We start from the raw sequence: 19,026 nt of genomic DNA, 5'->3' as shown, positions 1-19,026 counted from the left end.
ATCCTTTTTTGTATGCGCGTATCTATTGCAGCACTGTCATCGCGGATGATCGAGAGAATTTTCTCTGGTTGCGTTACGCGAAGTCCGCGGCGAGGTAACAACAATCCGATGATACAGGGTCCGAACGGTCCGAAAATGTCGTACACCGATTTCGTGTGGTTCCTGTTGGCGGAAGAGGATAAGTCACACCCGACTGCCATCGAGTATTGGTTCCGCTGTATGGATGTGGACGGTGACGGTGTCCTCTCGATGTACGAGCTGGAGTACTTCTACGAGGAGCAGCAGCATCGCATGGAATCGCTCGGTATCGAAACCCTACCCTTTGAAGACTGCCTGTGTCAAGTATGTGTTTGTTTGGGGAGTGGTGGATGGAGTTGGTTCGATATGCTAAGGAGTACTCGTTTGCTTCCAGATGCTTGATATGATAAAACCAGCAACTCCTGGCTGTGTAACGTTGGCCGACCTAAAGCGATGCAAAATGACGCCCATTTTCTTCGACACGTTCTTCAATCTGGAGAAGTATATGGAGCACGAGCAGCGTGATCCATTTGCACAGCGCGAAAACGACGATGTAAGAATAGCACGATGACATTCTATCGAAATGCCATCTAATAACATGTGTTTGACCTTTTAGCTTACTGACTGGGATCGATACGCAGCGCAGGAGTATGAACTGTTGGTGGCTGAGGAAGGAGGAGATACGCAAGGGTAATTAAACGATTGAACACACACACTCATTACTTTCTCCTCACTGTACCTTACTTGACGCTTTTTACTTTCTCTGAGTCTTATATCTATTTCACTCTTGTTACTTGTCTGAAACGGAATTGTACTCTGCTCTGTCTATAAATCTGTTCTACAATTCTGTTTCCAAGTTCTCTCTCTTCTTCTTATTCTTGCTCTCTGCTCTGTTTACTATCGTTTCTATCTATTCATCAATGTTTCAATCTATATCTTGTTCACAATTTTCCGTTTCCATTTTTCCGACGCTAGGATCGTTTCGGATATTGTAGTATAATTCCAATTTGACGAATTCAGAATCAGAACCATTGTTTACTGTTCCAGATTCTAGTTCAAAGTTTGTTTGTTTCAAAAAAGCGCAGACCGCTTTATGAAATTGGAAGAAACACAAAATTAATCGATACCTTTTAAATCATTTATTACAACATGAGGGAATTTCATATACAATAATAATTCCGCTTTCGCAGTATTAAATTTCATTTAAATCAGCATTACACATTTGTAAACTCAATAACTTCATGTAGATCGATCTCAACGCAACATCTAGAATTAAATATTGGAGCTCAATGCAATGGAAGCAAGACGGCACCTGAAATGGTGTACTTTTATTTCTCGCCCTACTGTTTATCAAAAAGCGTTGGATAACGATGCGAAATCAAGGTTCCGAAGCATCATACATTCCTTCCTATTCTTATCTTTCCTCTTCTACTCTTCTTTCTCCTGTTGTTTCCAAATATATCTATGTATGTTATCTGCTTAGCTGTTTTCGAAACCCTACCTCCTTGTACCAACAAGTAGTTAGCATTTTGTACTCTTTACAATATTTATTCAATAAGTTTCTTATTTATCTCAATATTTGTTTGTTGTTTTGTGTTTGTTCTTTTTTATCTCTCTCTCTCTTTCTTTAAAACTTTTTTTCTCATCACCTTGCTGACATTGTACACCCACACGACTACACGAACGTTCACATACACGCACACCAAAAACGTACAAATTTCATCAAACACCTACCACCTATTTATTTCACTAAACCATACACGCAATGGTTTTATGTTTTCGTTTGTGTACACTTTTCTGTTTATTTTGTTCGGTGAAGGGAGGAAGAGACCCGATAAAGATAGGTGAAGATGATTTACAAGAACGAATTGTTTTATAACCGTAGCACACGTATTTAGGGGTAAGAAATCAAATGCCAATTGCATCGACGAATTTTTATCTGCATACAAAACACTTGTTAATCCCTTAATCTGAATTGGTTTCCCACTTTTAATCATACATCTGTGTTTGAAATTAAACAAGCCATTTTACTGTGCCAACATGTGCTTGAATATATCCGCGCAAAGATGCTTGATGCTCACGTGAATTCGATATCTCATTAGGGATAAATACCAAATATATCAAGCGTTAACGTATCTTCACACATAGTAATGCATAAATTACTAAGATATTTGCTATAAAAATACATTCCTCATGTCCTTAAATTAAATCAGGTTTTTACATCAAATTTCTTGCTAGTTTCAAGAGTTATCATAAATTAAATAACATTTTTAAAGTCAGTTGTTTCAGTTTGCGTAATTGTTTACACATCCAATAACACATTTCCCATGTAAGGTTTATGCCTTTTTAATTCTAAAATTATCTACATAAATCAACAAAAAAGAACAATCGGATTGCTTGACTTACTCCCAGATAATGCAGCTTCGCTCGAGCAACGGTTAAACTACTTCCAATACAGAATCGAAATATCATTGTACATTTCCCAAACCTGGTTGTGCGTAGCTTGGAGATACACTAACGCTAGTCAAGGGGTGTGTGGTTAACGTTGTCATCCTTGTCCCAATGCTCCCAGAGTACTGTGTACATTTACCATTGCTGTGTTTGTGCGTGCCTGACGAATGAGTATGTGTGTGCTTGTGGTATGAAATGCATTTTCTCAAAGCTCACAGAGTGAATAAGTGATTTCTTGTTTTTCTTCTTTTTTCTCTAAATTGCATTACATTCCTCCAAATTCACCTAATAACAAAACCAATAACCATTGTTCGCTAACTTGCCGCAACCATGTGATGCAATGTGAATTTCGTAAATAAAAAAAAAAACAAATATATATGAAACAAAAAAAACACCACATCCTCCAACAACATCCTTCATCTACGATCTGTGTCGTACCGTTCTACTGACCTGACCAATGCTGGTGGCAAAATGGATAACCAATGGGGACCGTATGTTTTTTGGGGGTCCTTTCTGAATCTGAACCAAACGATGTGTCTGCCCACTATGGTCACATGTGGGTAAAATCGTTGATGGGTTACACACACAGCAGTCATTGCTACATCTTTGGCCAGCCAGTGCTGTCGACCATGGCGGGCGGCACTGCTAGAATGCGGCTGCCCGTGCCATCCTTGTTGCAGCCGGGTGTCACCGGCACTGGTGGTACCAGGCGCAGTACGACGACCTCTGCGGTTAGTAGTACCACCGTGCATTGCACGTCCGTGTCGGCTACGACCGTACACCATTCGCGCTCGACGGCTCAACGCGGCGGCAGTTGCAAGGCCACCAGCACCGCTTCAAGCTCTACCAGCGGCAGCGGCGGCGGCGGCGGCAGTTCCAGCAGCGGCACGTCGCATGCAAACAACAGCGATCGCAAAGTGCACGGTGCACCGGAAGAGTCAACCGGTGCTGCATCACAAACATCGATGCACTCGAGCCGCAAAATGATGGCACTCGACAGTGATCCTAATACATTTTATAGCGCATTTCTGGTGTAAGTAATAAACCGACCGGCACTTTCTTTCCTCTTCCCCTCGCTCTTTCTCTCTTTTTTCTCTGTCTATCTTTCCTTATTTCTTCACTTTCGTATTGTCTTTATATATTCCCTCCTGTCCTTCCCTCTTACCTACCACTATTTTGAGGATTCCGTCCGGTGGAGCCTTCACTACACCTTTAGTTGATTAGTCATTTTAGGAAGAGTTTCTGTTAGTTGCGCGTTTGGATTGACAGTTGAGAGTTTACTTTTTCCGTTCCAAGTATTGCACATTATTGGTTATGTTACTGTAATACTTTATCTCTTTTATGGTTGGTTTGGTTACATTTCCTGGAAAGTAAACATCATTTAGAGAAAAGTCGACAGTTTTGTTTTTTTTTTATTTGTTGTAATGCTTATACTGCTGGTTGATTTTAAATGTTTTTGTTATTCCTCCCTAGATTCCTTGTACAGAGAGCCTTCGAGATATATGATGTTTGTCAATTTAACGGCACAGTAAACATGTGTGATTTTTTTATTATTAATTACTACCGAACTAAAAGAGAAAAGAGAGCTTATTTGTTTAGAAATATTGAGTTCAGTTGACTTTTTTTTTTAAATTCACGTTTCCCTCATATGTCCATAGTTGTATGCATATTCCTATCCCTTAAACCTACTTTTCTTCTCTATGTCTTGCGTGTCTATGCGCTTTCGAATGCGTCGTGTGTGTTTGTGTGAGTGTGGAACCGATTGTTACTGCTAGAATGTGATTAAACGGCACTGGAATCTGAAGGTTCAAAATTTAAAAAAGACATTGTTTTGAAATTGCCTTTATATTCTCCAACCCATTGGATCATTAATGGAAGAAAACATACGAGAAAGTAAACCAATTCGGATGTGTTTTACATATGAATAAACGCGCATTAGTGTTGTTTGAGTTGCTCCAAGACTCGTATATTCGAAAGGTCGCCGTCTGATCGTGTATACCACACATTTCCTGTCTTAATGTTTGAGTAATGATCTCTGTTTGAATCTCTATATTTTTTCATCTTTGTTTCACTATTTTCTCTATTTGTGTAATTCTCAGTCGTCTGTGTCTTTGCGTATAAACGGTTTTCTTTTGTAAATGTAATTTTATCTGTTAACAAAATAATTACAAATTGTTACGGGAGCCTACTCCATGTTTTCTTTCATTTTGTATGATATCTTGATTTTTGTGTAAAAATATTGGAAAATGGGAACAAAAAACTGTATACAATTATTCGACTGAGCAGCGTGTAAAATACTGCCCAATACGCTGTAACTACGGCGTAACGAAACTATTTTACAACCTTTTTGTGTATCTTTCAATTGGCTTATAGGTGTCATCACCGTGTGTATGTGTGTATCAACGAAATTCTATCCGCGCTAAGAATTGGAACAAAAATAGTGTATCAGTAAAAAGCTTTATGCAATGTTGTGCTAAAAATGTGCTAGACAAACGAATAAGGATGTAAACAGGGTGATGTAAGAAATGTCATGGTACAACTTCTTGTTTTTCCTGTTCGCCGCAATGTATTCGTCTTTACTATCGCGTAACTTTCTCATTCACTCTATCGGGTGTAATTTTGTGTTTCGTTTTGTTAGCGTTGTGGTTTTGTTTATTGAAAAAGTTTCTTTTCCTGCCCAGCAATTGTACATATGTTTTGAGAAAATGCATTGTAAATAATTTTTATAGTTTTGTGTGTTTTTGTTATGTTTTTTTTATGAATGTTTTCAACTTTATTACGAGAAATTGTTAGTCTTAAGACATGCACATGTTCCATCCCATCGTCACTGCATGGTATCCCTTATAATCTGTTTTGTGTGTGTGTGTTTTTTTAATACAATTAGTTTTTCTTTCCTTTTATCTCTCAGTTTGAGAATGTACGTACAACTTAGGAACGAATTGATCAAATGTAGAAATTAATCGTTTCAAAAACATATAACCCCCGGTGCATTTTTTAATGGGCAGCCGATATTCCAATACAATGATAACCTCATTTTGCGTATCGCACCAATCATACAATGCAATGCTTTAGCTTTAGACCTAAAAAATATATGCGTTCAAACTGATTGCTTTGGTAGTTGGTGCTAATAAAGTAAGGCATTGTCATTGTCACGCTTATATGCGATTTGCTGCCACCAGTCGCAAATCAGCTTTGCTGTCGATGTACTAATTAATATCATCTCTTTTCTCTTTTTCTTTCTCTCTCTCTCTCTTCCTCGCTATTACATCTCTTGAAAACCGTAAATCATACTGATATTGCTGGATTCCGTTGTTCTATGTGTTGCAATGTGTTCACGCGTGTTGTTTGTGGCGTATTGATGGTATTTTCGTTACATCGCAAACGGTTTAAACAATGGAACAACAACACAACAAAAAACCAAACTCCAAACCTCTACCCAAACAATAACGCGCCTATCTATAACAATTGACAAACCTGCGTCCTGCACCTACCATTGCACACCATAAAATTGCACATCAACGTTACAACAACCAAAACCAAAACTTATTCGTCGTTTTGTCCTCGCGAACTCGCAACAGTTCTTATGATGAGGACGAAGACTACGAGCCAAACATTGATATTCTTGAGTCCCAATTGGACGATTGCATACTGAACGAGTGGTGAGAAACGGTAAAAATAGAGTCGGCCGAGGACTTCGAGCGGGCCGAGCGGGCTATTCAGGAACAATTAAATCGACTCTAGGAAAAAAAACAAACGCAAAAAATACATAAACAAATCGGAAACAGTGTATGTGATTGCACTTGCCGGTTTGCCGTATTTGCTACAGAGCACCGATGAATTTCAACCGACGCAGCAGTCGATCCACATTCAAACGTATGCAAGAAATCTAATAAAATCCAAACAACACAACGTGATAAAGAGTAAGAGAGAAAAGAACGTCGAAGGGGATTGGATACACTACAAAGCATCACTCAGCACTACCACCACTACTAGCGGATGGACAACAACATCTTCATCAGTGTAACAACCGGCTAGTGCTAATGCTACAACTGCTACTACTCTTACTACTACTGCTGCTGCTACTACTATTACTACTATTACTACTATTACTACTACAAATACTATCATTGTTGGCAATATTAACTGGCACTGTAAATGCAATTGGCTATTACCAGTAACTTAAAACTCAAATTGTCCTCATCTATTGTTTTTATCAATTTTTCGAAAACTCAACTTCAACAAGCAATGTGTTTTAATGTTTGAATTAAAGATATATGCAAGCGTCATAAATTCTGTTCCGCAACAGCTCATGTTCCGTGCATTAGGTGTACACGCAACAACATCAAAAAAGGATCAAACACTTAATAGAATGCTGTTGTATGCCAGAGGAAAAATAATCGTTCTAGCTCAACAGAAAGGATACACGAACGTTTGGTGTGATTAAAATTCATAGTTACCACAACAACAAAAAAACAAAAACCTAACTCACACTATACAGCAGTAACCCCTCGTAATAGATTTGTATGCTTTCTCATACGCTCGTTGCAGGTGTTTCCTCTTTGTTTGACAAAAATTAAAACCACTAGCGCATATCATACCTCTCCAGCAATTGTGCATTGTTATCAATCTGTTGTACATTTTGGCTCATTTTATAGGTTTCACGAGCAGCGAGCGTATCATACCGGCATGCACAGACGTACCCATCTTCAATTGCTAGGGCCAGAAAATATTGTCTAAATCTAAAGTAGAGCGATCAAAATTCTGCTCAGTGAACCAGTGAAGGGTAGCATTAAGGAAGTAATGAGGCCATCTCGTTTTTGGGTTCGCATGTGTTCAACAAATCAACCATCAATTATTGCTTCTGGTTGCGAACCTTGGCTGGGTTTTATAAGTGTATTCTCAACAATGTATTCAACATCATGTGTAGTTAGTTTGAATAGTTCGAGAAAATTCGATTAGTATTTGGTAGGAGCATTGGTTCCCGTTTGCAATGCTAGTAAGAATAGGACACGGGGACCGTGCACGACGTACAGCACCGTGCATGATTAGCGCAAACATTCATTTTCCCCGTGAGCAGTCCATTATTCTCGTAGTTGATGGAGCGAAGGATAAGCTTATCCTACCGGATTTTTATTTTATTTTTTTGTATAAGCTTTACAACGGTGCCAAAATAATTGTTTCGTTACGTTTTAGCGTTATGTATTAGATGTTACTCCTCGAAAGAAAGTGCGGGGAAGATTATATGTATCACGACCTTTTATTAAGATATGTTCTAGTGTCCCTCTATCTCTCTAACACAAACCCCCAGCTAGATAAGCTTAGTTGAGATAAGAATCGCGATAAAAGATGAATTAGATATCAGGTACTGTGGCTTTAGAGTTGAAATCCGTCCTTGGCACCAGCACGATTACGCAAAGGATTGTTTGGCAAGCGTAGCAGTCGTATCAAGAGGGCTAGGGTTGTCAGATGGAGTATGGTTCACCGTAAGCTTGATGCTTTTCATGATTTAATATCGCCATTCCCTGCCATGATCGATCCCTTCCTCTGCAAACGCCCATCGTACGTTAAAACCGTCATCCTGACTTCGTGCTACATTCATGTTCACCAACGGGACTCACTGAACTCAACCGATCGTTTACACGCGATCTGCCACGATCACCATCATTTTCATCGAACCAGCCAGCTGTACAAATCGGTATCATCTTAACGAGTTGACTATCCATTATCATAGCGAACGCGAGAAAAATGTAGAGAGAGATTTTCTGAAAGAGAGAATAGTCGGAAACGCGTTCACGCGGACAGTTTCCATTGGTTCGGAAGTTGGAATAGAACACAATGCAAAATTATTTGTGAACATTGTTTTTCCATGAATTGTTCCTTGCGGGAGCTACCTTGTGCTGTTCTGTTTCTGTAAAAAATTCATACGCTCCATTGTCACCATTATGACCACAGGACACTAAAAAGAGAATTGTTTAAATTGTCCCTAGGAAAAACAGCGATGACAGTGACGACAGTGACAGCGAAAAGATCAGCCTCAGGATAAGTTGGCGCGAGCGGTATATACGCAAGCGTCGCAATAAGAAGAAGCGCCGATAGACGTTAAGCGCATCCCGATTGTTTCATCCGTGATCACTACGCATATCCTACGCGACGTTCCTATCCTACCCTATTCCCTATTGATCGTGGATCCTTCCCTTTTGTTTTCTTCCCGCTGTATCCCAATGACGTCTATCGTGTGTTGTTGCCATGTGTAGTAATTGTAGGACTGCAACGGAGTGGTAAACGAACCCATAAGTCGTTAGGCGACCCATACCGATGAGCCTGGCAGATTAGTTCTATAATCAAAACATACTAATTGTTTCGCGGAACAGGCGTACGACATGTTTTTAGAATCAGTGTTAATCGTTCAATATATTGATTGCAATTTGCTTACTATGACCGGTAAAAGGTAATGCTACACAAAGCTACTGATGTGACGCGTACAGAGAAAAAGAGGAATCTGACTGAGAGAAAGCGATAGAGGGAGTAAAATCCGATTGGTTGGTATTTTATGAAACCTAAGGTAGAGTTTTGGTAGGTGGAACTGTAACTGCGCATTGTGTGCATCCTCTTGGAAATTGTAATTTAATCGAATACTAGAGGAATTGTATGTAAATAGATTTGACAAAACGACGCAGCAAAATAGTGAACAAAACTCAAACGAGGATCAACACAGCTAAAATGGAGCGAAATAAAAAACAAACAAACAAGTACGAATGTATCGATGGATCAAACTCTCATCAGACGTATACATAGAAGCTCGAAATCGGAATTCAGCAAAGGAAGCAAAACAAAGCGCATATCTAGTATGTAATTAACCTGTGTAACCTCCTATCTAGTCCAGATATATTCGTGCTAAATTTTAAACCGCTAACTCTGACCATATATATATATACATATTCGTACGTGTGCTGAATATTCTTAAAACAAACTCTTTGCGTCGTTCGGATCGTGTGGTCTGGTACGATCAGGTCCACCTAAGTAATCCTCTTTTGCCAAGTAGCATCGGATAATGAATCGGTAAAACGTGAGCCATATTCGTGTAGCTTAGCATGTTTAATCGTTGGTCAATAGTCCAGACTATAATCCATGTTTGGTTCCATTGCGGTCAAACTGAATCGATTATTAGACGTGGACATCGTCGTGTGTCACTGTTAAGTTTTGTTTGCATACGTTGCGCATTGCGTTACATTGTTTTTGTCGATCAGAGGATTGTTTTAAGCGCACTATTTGGTTGCAACTTTCTTATGATTGGCGTGCAGAGCTTACCTTTCATTAGGTGTGAGTGTGTCTTTAGCACCCATGAACTATTGTACAGGTTTTAAGACGTTAGTTTGCAGCGAACAGCACTCCCAAACAGGAAAGGCTTATTGCGGTAACTGAACAATGTAACCGCGAGATATATGTGCTGATACATGACTTATAACAACCCGATTTTCTCTGTCTTATCAAACTCAATACTCAGAATGGTGATCGTAGGCAAGAATTAGAGTGCTGGTGGAGTCGTATTGTGAAAGTATAGTAAGTGATCGCAGCTAAACATGACACCATATTTTACAACCACTGTGCGTCAATGAAAAAAGGGAATCTGGTTTGAGAGACAAGAGAAAAAAGCGAAACAACCAAACTCCAGAAATGCTTGGAAAGCGGACTTGAAGCTCCCAAGATGAAAATGTTATACACGGAAATGATAACACACGGATTCGTTCGCTGGAATTGTGAGAAGAAAACATTGTCGCACCTGTAGTAAGTTGAAAAAGAGAAGAAAAACAAAAGCCCCGTGTAGGAAAGGAATACAACCAGCGGAATAGAAAGAACTGATCATTATTTAGATTTTGTGAATAACCCCCTACAATGTACTCGTAGCAAACAGCTGCTAAGGTGTGTGCAAAGCGAATTACCAGAAATGAAACCAGATTAGGGCCATAGGTCAAATGTCAAAATGAAATGAACATGAACAACTTCTAGGGTAGTATCACTTTAACGCTAAACTAAAAGGGATCTTTCCTCTCTGGACGGAAGAGATCTGCTTGCCATCATACGAGAAAAAAAAACACATGACGGCTAATATGTAAGCGTTTAGTATTTTAGTAGAGTAACGTATAAGTTATGTCTCTTTATGGTTTTTTGTTTGTTTTATTTTTGTTTTTAAATGCAGGGCGCATTGGAGCTAGAACCCACGAGAAATGATCTTAGTGTAGTAGCAGCGGAAGTAGTAGTAAGATGATGAACAAGAAGCAAAGTGCAGCAAACACGGTTTTGTAATGTCGTACGGCTATCGTACCGAAAGATTGAATTTCAAACCAATCGTCCATTTGTTTGGACGGTTCACAGATTTAGTTTATTTGTTTGTTTGTTTGTTTTATTTTTTTATTTAAAAACAAAACTAATTTCTATTGTTTGTTTGCATATAGATTTTGTTTATTTAGTTGTCTTGTATTATTTATAAACAGTCCCAACAATTACCAACACATCCCCTCTTCCCTTTATACTTAAACCATGAGTAGATGTACATGAACAGACGTAATAATAAAATTGAAGAAAAAAAAAACACAACAAACCATGTCACAACGTAAATGACATACATTTTCTGTAGCAACTTGCAAACAGAGCTGTAAACAGAGACGATAACAACTGAGGGAATTTGATAAAAAAAAACCGATCTGTGTAAAATTGATCGATAAATTATTAAAATATTTAAAACACGAAAATGGTGTTTTCCTTGTGTGTTATGTTATTTGAGAACCATTTCCTCGGAGAATATTTGCGAAAGTTTTGTAGCACCGTATAGAAGAAACACTTCCAATTAGATGGCGTGGGTAGGTCCACTTCGGATCAGGTGGTGCTTCCTCGGTTTCCCTGACAACGCATAGCAAGGAGTAAAAAAAAAAAAACTAACAACCATTCAACGACCTACTGTGTGCTGCAGTAGAACAGTGGAGGACTGTCAGGAATAAACTTGACTTTTCTGGAGGCGATTCCACGTCGACCTCACTCCTTCAAGTACTCCCGGTCTAGGGGGTGTGTACGCTTCGCCTTCGGTCGCAATCCGCTCGGCGGCATTCGGACGTACTACGTTTGGGAACCAGCATCGGTGCTTAATCGATAACGAGTCAAAGGTAGGGTCGGTTTGGAGGTTCTGGTTGCATTACAGCGCCAGAGGACGAGCGGGTAGTAGATAGATCGGAGAATTCAAGGTTGTCAATATCATGGTCGGGTCGGTCGGGTCGGGCACGTTCGTTCAGCCTACTTTCAGTTTCAGTTCCCGTTCGAACGTCGGTTGCATACGGTGCTGATCGTTGCGCGCTGCCAACCGGGCACATCCTTGCTCGGGCCAGTTAGGCCCATCCGTGTCTTCCGGTATCGTTCCGGTGTTATGTGGGGCGGCGATACACATCGATCGCGTGTGAATTATCGCAATATTATGACCTAATTTTTCGGCTTGCCGCAGTGTTCGGGAGTCCGCAGCGCCCTGTTGGTGCCTGTGGACCAGAAAGTTTGAATCGTGAATCAGTTTGCGCCATGAGTAAGGAAAATATTGCGCAAAAGTGTGTGTAAAACGGGAATGATTTGAGTTCTAGTACAACGCCAACATTCCGACCGTGATTTAATACGCCCCAGCATGAATACTTCAAAGTGGCTTCCGAAACAGCACCAGGAGGTGATCAAGCTGTTCGAGCAATCGCGCCAGCTGGAACGGGAGCTGCGGATATTGGGCAAGAAGTTTGCTACGGATATTAATATTGATCTACCGGATTACTATGTAAGTAGCGACGGGATATCGCGCACACGAGAACATCACCAACCAGGGATAGAACCGACGAATCGAAAAAAATCAGCTGCATCATAGTCCTGGCAAGGGAAATATTTCCATTTTCTACAGTTCTATTGACCCTCGTTTAATATCCTTTAGCTTAGAACGCTCCTTGAGGTACACGTTACGCCATCATCGATCACAAGGATAGCAAAAAAACGCACACACACACACACAACTCCGAACGTCATCGGAAGGAAACCGTTTCAATTTCCTTTTGGTTCGAACCAAAACCTTGATATTGAGTTATTATCAAGTGCAAAAGTGAACCGTGACGATGTCGTGAGCGATGGCTGGAACCATCGGAAGTTGATTGAGCAACTGGGGGGGTGGGCTTAGAGGGAAGAGGGAGGGGTTGGGGCCCAATGTGGCCATCGAGTTCGCGTGCCGTTTAAGGTGCAAATGAAAAACAAACATACACTAACGACCATTAAATGCACAAAGCGCGAACTCGTTGCTGGTGTTAGTGGGCAGAATGAGCGAGGCTATGGGGTTGAAGAAGTTTAGGCAATAAATCAAATCAAATTCTTGAATGAATGCCCGCGCAAAGGCACAACGATTGTCCTGGTTTCTGCATGCTTATATAGAGCAACTGGAAACGGTTTGCTGTCTTAGAACTACAGGGAATGTTGAAGAATTTGTAGATGCAGGATAATGATAACTTAAGGTAATGGCAGGATCTATTGCTAACAATATAGAATGTGACATGCCATACCGTCTGCGATAAGTTATGGTGAATGCGAAGAATTATTTAATTTATTGTTAGAATACAATAAATCGAGTCAAGAGCCAACCAGGTCAACTAACCTGCTTTCACCTCAAAAACTACCATCCTCGTGGGTAAAACTTTCACCAAACATCCTTGACCCAACTAGCTCACGTAAATTAGCCCTAGCTTCTCTATGGCAAACGGTTGAAATTGAATTATTGTTACATCGATCATGAAGTTACGGGCATTTGTTCAAATACACATGTGCATGAAAGACACAGGACGGCTGGTTTACCTTCCCCAACTTCGATTGGCCTCGGATGTCTCAATGGTCTAAGTTCATTGAAATAATGCGCCTTCACCAAGCGCCGGGACGGAGGGGGTTGCTACGGAATGTCCTTTGCAAAGCCCAAATCCTGTCAATCCGTAGCGCGCGGGCTCCAGTGCGCAAAATCCGCCCCCCCCCCCCCCATAAAGCACCAGTCCCAGCCGACCGGGAACGGCGCGTATCGTTTTACGATCGCATCGAAACAGGCACGTGGTGTAAGTGGCCTGTCTAGGATGGGGCCATGATTCCTCAATCCACCGCGCTCCACAGCTCTCTTCCTTTCCGCCGCCGTCGTTGTCCTTGCTATTCATTCAGCTGTGCTTTTATAATGCTCTCGTCTCGTCTGCTCTCCCGCCTTCATCGCGCTTGTGGACGCAGGAATTCGAACGGTTGCTACAACAAAGTCGCGAATGTTTCGAGCGGTCGGCCCACGTGCAGACGCGCCTGATACGAATGTCGGCATCATCGGCGGACAAGAATGTGGAGCGAAGCTTCTTCAAGATTCTGCTGAACCGGAAGGCACATCTAATACGGCAGAACTTGCGTAAGCGCAACTTGCAGCTCATTTTCATCATCAACAAGATGGTAATATGGTTGTTTTAAATTAATAAAATTATTTGACGATAACAAACCCTTTGCTTTCCTCCGTTCAGATCAAGCTCATGCTTGCAGCGACCTACACGTCCGAGGTTGTGGTCGATGGAGCACTGTTGCTGTGCACGCTTCACAACGAAAGTGTGATTCTGGCGCAAAAGACTACGCAAGCTCGCACGCAAACAAATGCGCAAATCTGCAGCAATTCGTTCCCCCCGCTAATGTCCACGCCGAAGAAGGTCGACGTGGGAACGATCCTGCAGATCATTACGAAGCAACGGGCCGAGGATTGCTGCAGTACACTGATCAACTGTCTGCTGACCACGTGCAAGGGGGCGCTGAGCGTGACGAACGAGGAGAACGAATCGGACACTTCTAGTGTGGAAATTTTGCGGGCCCTAACGACCAACCTGCAGGGACCAACCGAGGGTGGGAAGCACATTGACCCGATACAGGAAGAGATGAACATTAGGCGCAAGGCGAGTGTGAACATGATATCTAGCGGGGAAATTCACTCCCGCGGAAAGGCTACACCCGGCCGGAAGGTGGTCGTGTCACCGATTGTGAAACCGGAATCGCGCGAACCGGACGAATCAGAGCATAATGTAGGTGGATGGAATCAATGGATAATATAGAGAAGTAATCGATTCCTTTTCTTTTGGGCAGGATCCGGCGATACATTTTTTCGATGCAATGGCCGCCGAAGCGGTGGCGTACAATTCCATCAACTATCTAGTAAACGAACCGGATGGTATGGATTTGCTGGAGAATTTGATTGCTGATGAGGAGATTTTTGTGGCCAACGTTATCATGAAGGTGATCAAGTACTGTCCATCGGCGTTCGAGCGAGAGCTTACGAAATCGGAGCTGATCAAGTGGGTGAACCGGGGCACTCGCGGCCTGTGGACGCAGGTTGGCGGATCGCTCGAGCACGTCGTGCTGTGGTGGAGCTCATCGCCGTTGGCCTGCAGACCGGCGGCCTGTGCTAAGTATCTGCGCGACTGGCTATCGCTGCTGCAGCCGGACGAAGCACCCGAACCGATACTGTCCACCCTGAAGGGGCTGGGGGAAACGCTCACGGTGCATGTGACGAGCACGATCTGGGACAAGCATTTTCGTTTGGCTGTGGTGTCCTCCAGCCTGCCGGTGGACTATGCCTTCGAGGAGGGTGAGTTCTGTGGTAAAAATGTGAATGTAAGTACACGGAATGCACAGACCAAGCAGTAAGAGCATAAATAATCTGAACTGTGTGATCTGTCTTTCGTCCTGTAAGGTGGAAGGAACCGTTTGTGGGAAGGTTTGGAGTGAGCTGCTTTATCAACTGGTGCAGCTATCGAACACCTGCGACATCGGCACGATTGCCAACGAGCTGCCACTGGTCGAGCAGATACCGGTTCTGCATCGGCTCGATCATTCCATCCATTCCATGCGCATCTGGGCGGCCAACAAGGCCCGGTCGCTCTGTACCGACTGGAACATGATGATGTTCTTCAAGGTGGTCCACAGCGACATAGGCCTGTGCCTGGAGCAGCTACAGTACATACGCGTGCCGGAGCTGGCCGCTGACGATCCGCTGGAGGTGCAGGTACAGGTTTGCGTTGCGCTACGGGCGAAGCTTGTGTCGGAGATAAAGGAAAACATCATCAAGCTGAAGGCGACGTGCACCGAGTGTATCGATGTGCTGGCGGCAGTCTGCCGCACGACGAGCCTTGCCTCGCTAACCCTGTGCTTCCCGTACTTCAAACACTGGCAAACGGAAGCCCTTCAGGAACGGGCCAACGAGTACGTGGCGTACTTTTTCAACCAGATCTATCTGCCCGTGATTCAGGCGACAAAGGACATTGAAATACTAAAGCTTACGCTGAAGATCATCTGCGAAGCTTGGTTGGATCATATCTATATGAAGAAAACGAAATTCAGCAGCGCTGGGGCGTTGAACTTGCTGAAGGACTTTGACGGTGTGGCGGAGTGGATCAATGCCTGCGAAGCGTTGGATGAACGGTTACGGGAAACCCTGTCCCATCACGAGGTACTGCGGATGTGCGAAGGAGTGGGCAAGCTGCTGCTCCGGAAGCCCGAGGAAACGATATCCATTCTGCCAAGTCCGTCGAAAGCGGGCAAGAAAACCGATGGTGAGTGCAAACAGTGGGATCGTTCTTGAAAGACGATTTATTATGAGTATGTTTTTTTTTCTATTCGTGTTCTAGATACTGCCGACGAAAAAGCGCCACTGCCACCGGAAATGTTTGTTCCGAATCAAAAGCGTTGGTTGGAATTGCGGGCCCGCGACAGACGTGCGGTAAATCTCAACTGTCTGTGCCTTTGTGCCGGGATGGATGTGTACTAGAGGAAATCTTCAGACCCTATCGAACATAATTATCGAGCTTAAGTGACCGTGAAACTCTATTTTTTGGTTATCATTTCTCTCCGCTATTCAAAGCTAAGGCGTTTCTGCCACGAATATCTTTTTTATTTATTCCACTTTTCTAAAGTCAAGTGTTTCTGCCATACTGTTGTTAATAATTTAAATCGAAATACATTGTTAGCAACAAAAACCTGTCTTGATGATGAACATAACGAACATTTCTATTGGTAACGGAAAAATCTTGAACAATTTCAAATTGGACCTATGATGTGGATGACATTTCGTCTGGTGCGATCGTTTGAGCAAGTACAAAAATCGTTCTGGTCTGGTGTTGGGTGTGATATTGCGAAAAGTTAATTATGAAACCACGCATTGGGATAAAACTAATTTTAACAAGATTATATCATCCAAAATATCACTATTTAACGTTTTAGTAAAACATTTCATTGATATTTTTGTAAAATTGGCCCTTTTCAGACCTGTCAGTGTGACAGCGTGCGCAGTTTGTTTATGACAGCTGCGTTTGACGTGGCTGGGAAGCAATCGACGTGGATGATTTCGTTGCAAACAACAAACCGATTCGCTCGCTAGCTCGCCGGGATCCGTGTAGTTTCCAGTACACCTATTTCAAGTGTTCGTGTCGCACGTAATTAAAATAACTCGAAACGTATCCAAAATGGTTAAGTTTGTGATCGCATCGGCCGTTTTGTGCTGCGCGCTGGGTTTCGCCGTCGCCAGCTCCTGCACCAACCCGGAGGTGAAAACTAACTTCTACTCCACCACGGATGCCACGATTGTTAGCCAGATTGGGTTTGTAACGGAGTTCACGCTGAAGTGCTCCAACGCGGGAGCTGAAAAACTGCCCCTGTTCGCTGAGGTGCTTGGCAAGCTGGCTCCGGTTGTGCGCATCGGTGAAAACAAGTACCAGGTAAGGTTTGGCACCCGAGCACTGCGGTGCCACGCGTTATGAATGTTGCTTCGGTTTTGCTTACCCCTTTTTCGATTGCCGTTCTATTCGTAGGTCAGCTGGAACGAAGAAATCAAGAAGGCCAGCAGCGGCTCGTACGCGGTCCGTCTGTTCGATGAGGAATCTTACGCTGCCGTGCGCAAGGCACAGCGTGCCGGTGAGGACGTCCAATCGGTGAAGCCGCTGACGACCGTCACCGTCAACTTCCCCGGCGCTTACAAGGGACCGTGGGTGAACTCCGAAATCCTGGCTACCGGTTTGGTCGGATTCGTCGCCTACGTTGCGTTTACGACGCGGTCAAAGCTGATGGCTTAAGCTGCGTACTGCACACCCGTTTGTACGCATTACGCTTTCCGTTGGCCCGAGTAATCGGTGCTCCCGCATAAGAGTGTGTGTTTGTTAGTGTACCTTTCTCCATCGCGGATCATCAAATTCATCGCATTTTTCATCCGCACAAGAAGAAAAAACGTTCCTCATTTGCTCGGATGCAAGCAGCGTGTGTTGTGCACATGTTGTGTATGTAAGGAGTGTGCCGGAACTAATAACAAAACGCCTGGAAATTCTGGATAGAGTACCTCACCGGAGCGGGAGGGAAGAAGGCACACTCACATTCGCTTTCAATTTTCCAGAGACTGATAACACCTCTACCAGATTACCTATGGTGAATAAATCCGTTTGAAAGTAGATCATCGCTACCGAAGAACATCTGCTGTAGAGAAAGCTAAACCGTGTAATATAGAATCGGGGAAATTGTAAGGGAATATCACACGAAACCATCGAAAGGCATTTTGTGGTAAGTAATATCATAGTCCTTTAGTCTTTATTTTTACTTTCATAACAGTGAAACGCAAAACATCCCCCCAACAGAGCGGGATTACTGTTTCACTTCTTTCTTTCCATTGGTTTTCATCCGCATCTTGCTGTGCTTTCTATGCAAACGTTTGCCCTGTTTTAAATTTTCAGCCAATTATCCAAAACTGTCCCTTGTACGTTTAGGGAATCCTACTGTATTTACCTCCGGGCCCCATTTCAGGGCAATGAATCGATTAGTAATCCTTTGCTTTAAATAACTCTAATATTGAATCATCCAATAACTGCGATTAAGTACGGTACAGTTTTGTTGCCGATGTTTGGGTTTGATGGCCTTCCATCGATTTTCCTCTCACTCGACTGGAAACCACTCGCGCTGGCGGGTTCTTTACGACTAAACTGAGCTAATGTATGCTTTATCTGGTACCTATAGGTGTGGCCTATAGTGAACGATCCGATCCGATCGTCGAAAAAACCGCTCTCTGTATATTTGACTATAATTTGCGCGTTCGGAAACTGTTAAAACGTTTGTCTATCTACATGACCGGGAGCTTGTGTGTGTTTGCAAAGTCACACTCGACACGATTAAAAAAGAAACGATTCGATTATGAAACTGTCCGACTGTTTCCGGGCAGCTGATAGAAGGTTTTTTTTTAACAATTTAATATTATCATCCTGTTTTTCTTCATTGTATTAATTCAATTCATTGCGCTGGTTTTCCGTTACATTGGCGGTATAGTAAATGTGAAATTGGGGGAAGTTTTGGAAAACGGGAGTAACGAATAAACAAGCAAAAGGGCAAGCGTGTACGCGACAAGTCTTGTATTTCTACAACTAGCGCCAACGCTTGAATAGTTGCTGCCTAGCGCAAAGAGGGAAGGAAATTAGCTTGAAAATGTCGTGTAAGTACGGGCCCCTCCTGTCCGGGATT

At 42.7% G+C, this 19,026-nt stretch overlaps 3 protein-coding genes across 23 annotated transcripts in view; all 3 read left to right on the top strand.

The window, feature by feature from the left end:
- Positions 1 to 11,219, top strand: part of LOC11175589 (uncharacterized) — a 58,930-nt gene extending 47,711 nt beyond the window's left edge. For 13 of the 21 annotated variants that reach the window (XM_061645217.1, XM_061645220.1, XM_061645225.1 and 10 more), the window contains 5 exons: positions 32 to 342; positions 413 to 571; positions 635 to 708; positions 3,059 to 3,502; positions 6,048 to 11,219. In XM_061645217.1, the coding sequence (XP_061501201.1) occupies positions 32 to 342; positions 413 to 571; positions 635 to 708; positions 3,059 to 3,502; positions 6,048 to 6,132 (1,073 nt within the window). In that variant the 3' untranslated portion in view covers positions 6,133 to 11,219. Of the gene's footprint in view, positions 1 to 31; positions 343 to 412; positions 572 to 634; positions 709 to 1,837; positions 1,919 to 3,058; positions 3,503 to 6,047 lie in introns of all 21 variants that reach the window. The other 8 variants (XM_061645232.1, XM_061645231.1, XM_061645229.1 and 5 more) reach the window with 6 other exon arrangements.
- A 123-nt stretch (positions 11,220 to 11,342) lies between these two features.
- LOC133391369 (uncharacterized) lies at positions 11,343 to 16,708 on the top strand. The gene is made up of 6 exons (XM_061645234.1): positions 11,343 to 12,271; positions 13,738 to 13,944; positions 14,013 to 14,558; positions 14,620 to 15,147; positions 15,227 to 16,085; positions 16,161 to 16,708. Exons 1-6 carry the CDS (start codon positions 12,131 to 12,133, stop codon positions 16,298 to 16,300), a joined length of 2,421 nt encoding a protein of 806 aa, XP_061501218.1. The 5' UTR covers positions 11,343 to 12,130; the 3' UTR covers positions 16,301 to 16,708.
- A 99-nt stretch (positions 16,709 to 16,807) lies between these two features.
- Positions 16,808 to 18,005, top strand: LOC133391370 (translocon-associated protein subunit delta). The gene is made up of 2 exons (XM_061645243.1): positions 16,808 to 17,246; positions 17,340 to 18,005. Exons 1-2 carry the CDS (start codon positions 16,995 to 16,997, stop codon positions 17,598 to 17,600), a joined length of 513 nt encoding a protein of 170 aa, XP_061501227.1. The 5' UTR covers positions 16,808 to 16,994; the 3' UTR covers positions 17,601 to 18,005.
- The last annotated feature ends 1,021 nt before the right edge of the window (positions 18,006 to 19,026 follow it).

The sequence above is a fragment of the Anopheles gambiae genome, chromosome 2 (assembly GCF_943734735.2).
Source record: "Anopheles gambiae chromosome 2, idAnoGambNW_F1_1, whole genome shotgun sequence".
Lineage (NCBI taxonomy): Eukaryota > Metazoa > Arthropoda > Insecta > Diptera > Culicidae > Anopheles > Anopheles gambiae.
This window is presented reverse-complemented; position numbering and strand designations above follow the sequence as displayed.

Excerpts from the sequence above, each read along its gene's own strand:
- LOC133391369 (XM_061645234.1), top strand. The coding sequence starts at position 12,131 with ATGAATACTTCAAAGTGGCTTCCGAAACAGCACCAGGAGGTGATCAAG. Across the intron at positions 12,272-13,737 it reads TTGATCTACCGGATTACTAT|GAATTCGAACGGTTGCTACA; the intron begins GTAAGTAGCGAC and ends TTGTGGACGCAG. Across the intron at positions 13,945-14,012 it reads TTTTCATCATCAACAAGATG|ATCAAGCTCATGCTTGCAGC; the intron begins GTAATATGGTTG and ends TCCTCCGTTCAG.
- LOC133391370 (XM_061645243.1), top strand. The coding sequence starts at position 16,995 with ATGGTTAAGTTTGTGATCGCATCGGCCGTTTTGTGCTGCGCGCTGGGT. Across the intron at positions 17,247-17,339 it reads TCGGTGAAAACAAGTACCAG|GTCAGCTGGAACGAAGAAAT; the intron begins GTAAGGTTTGGC and ends TTCTATTCGTAG.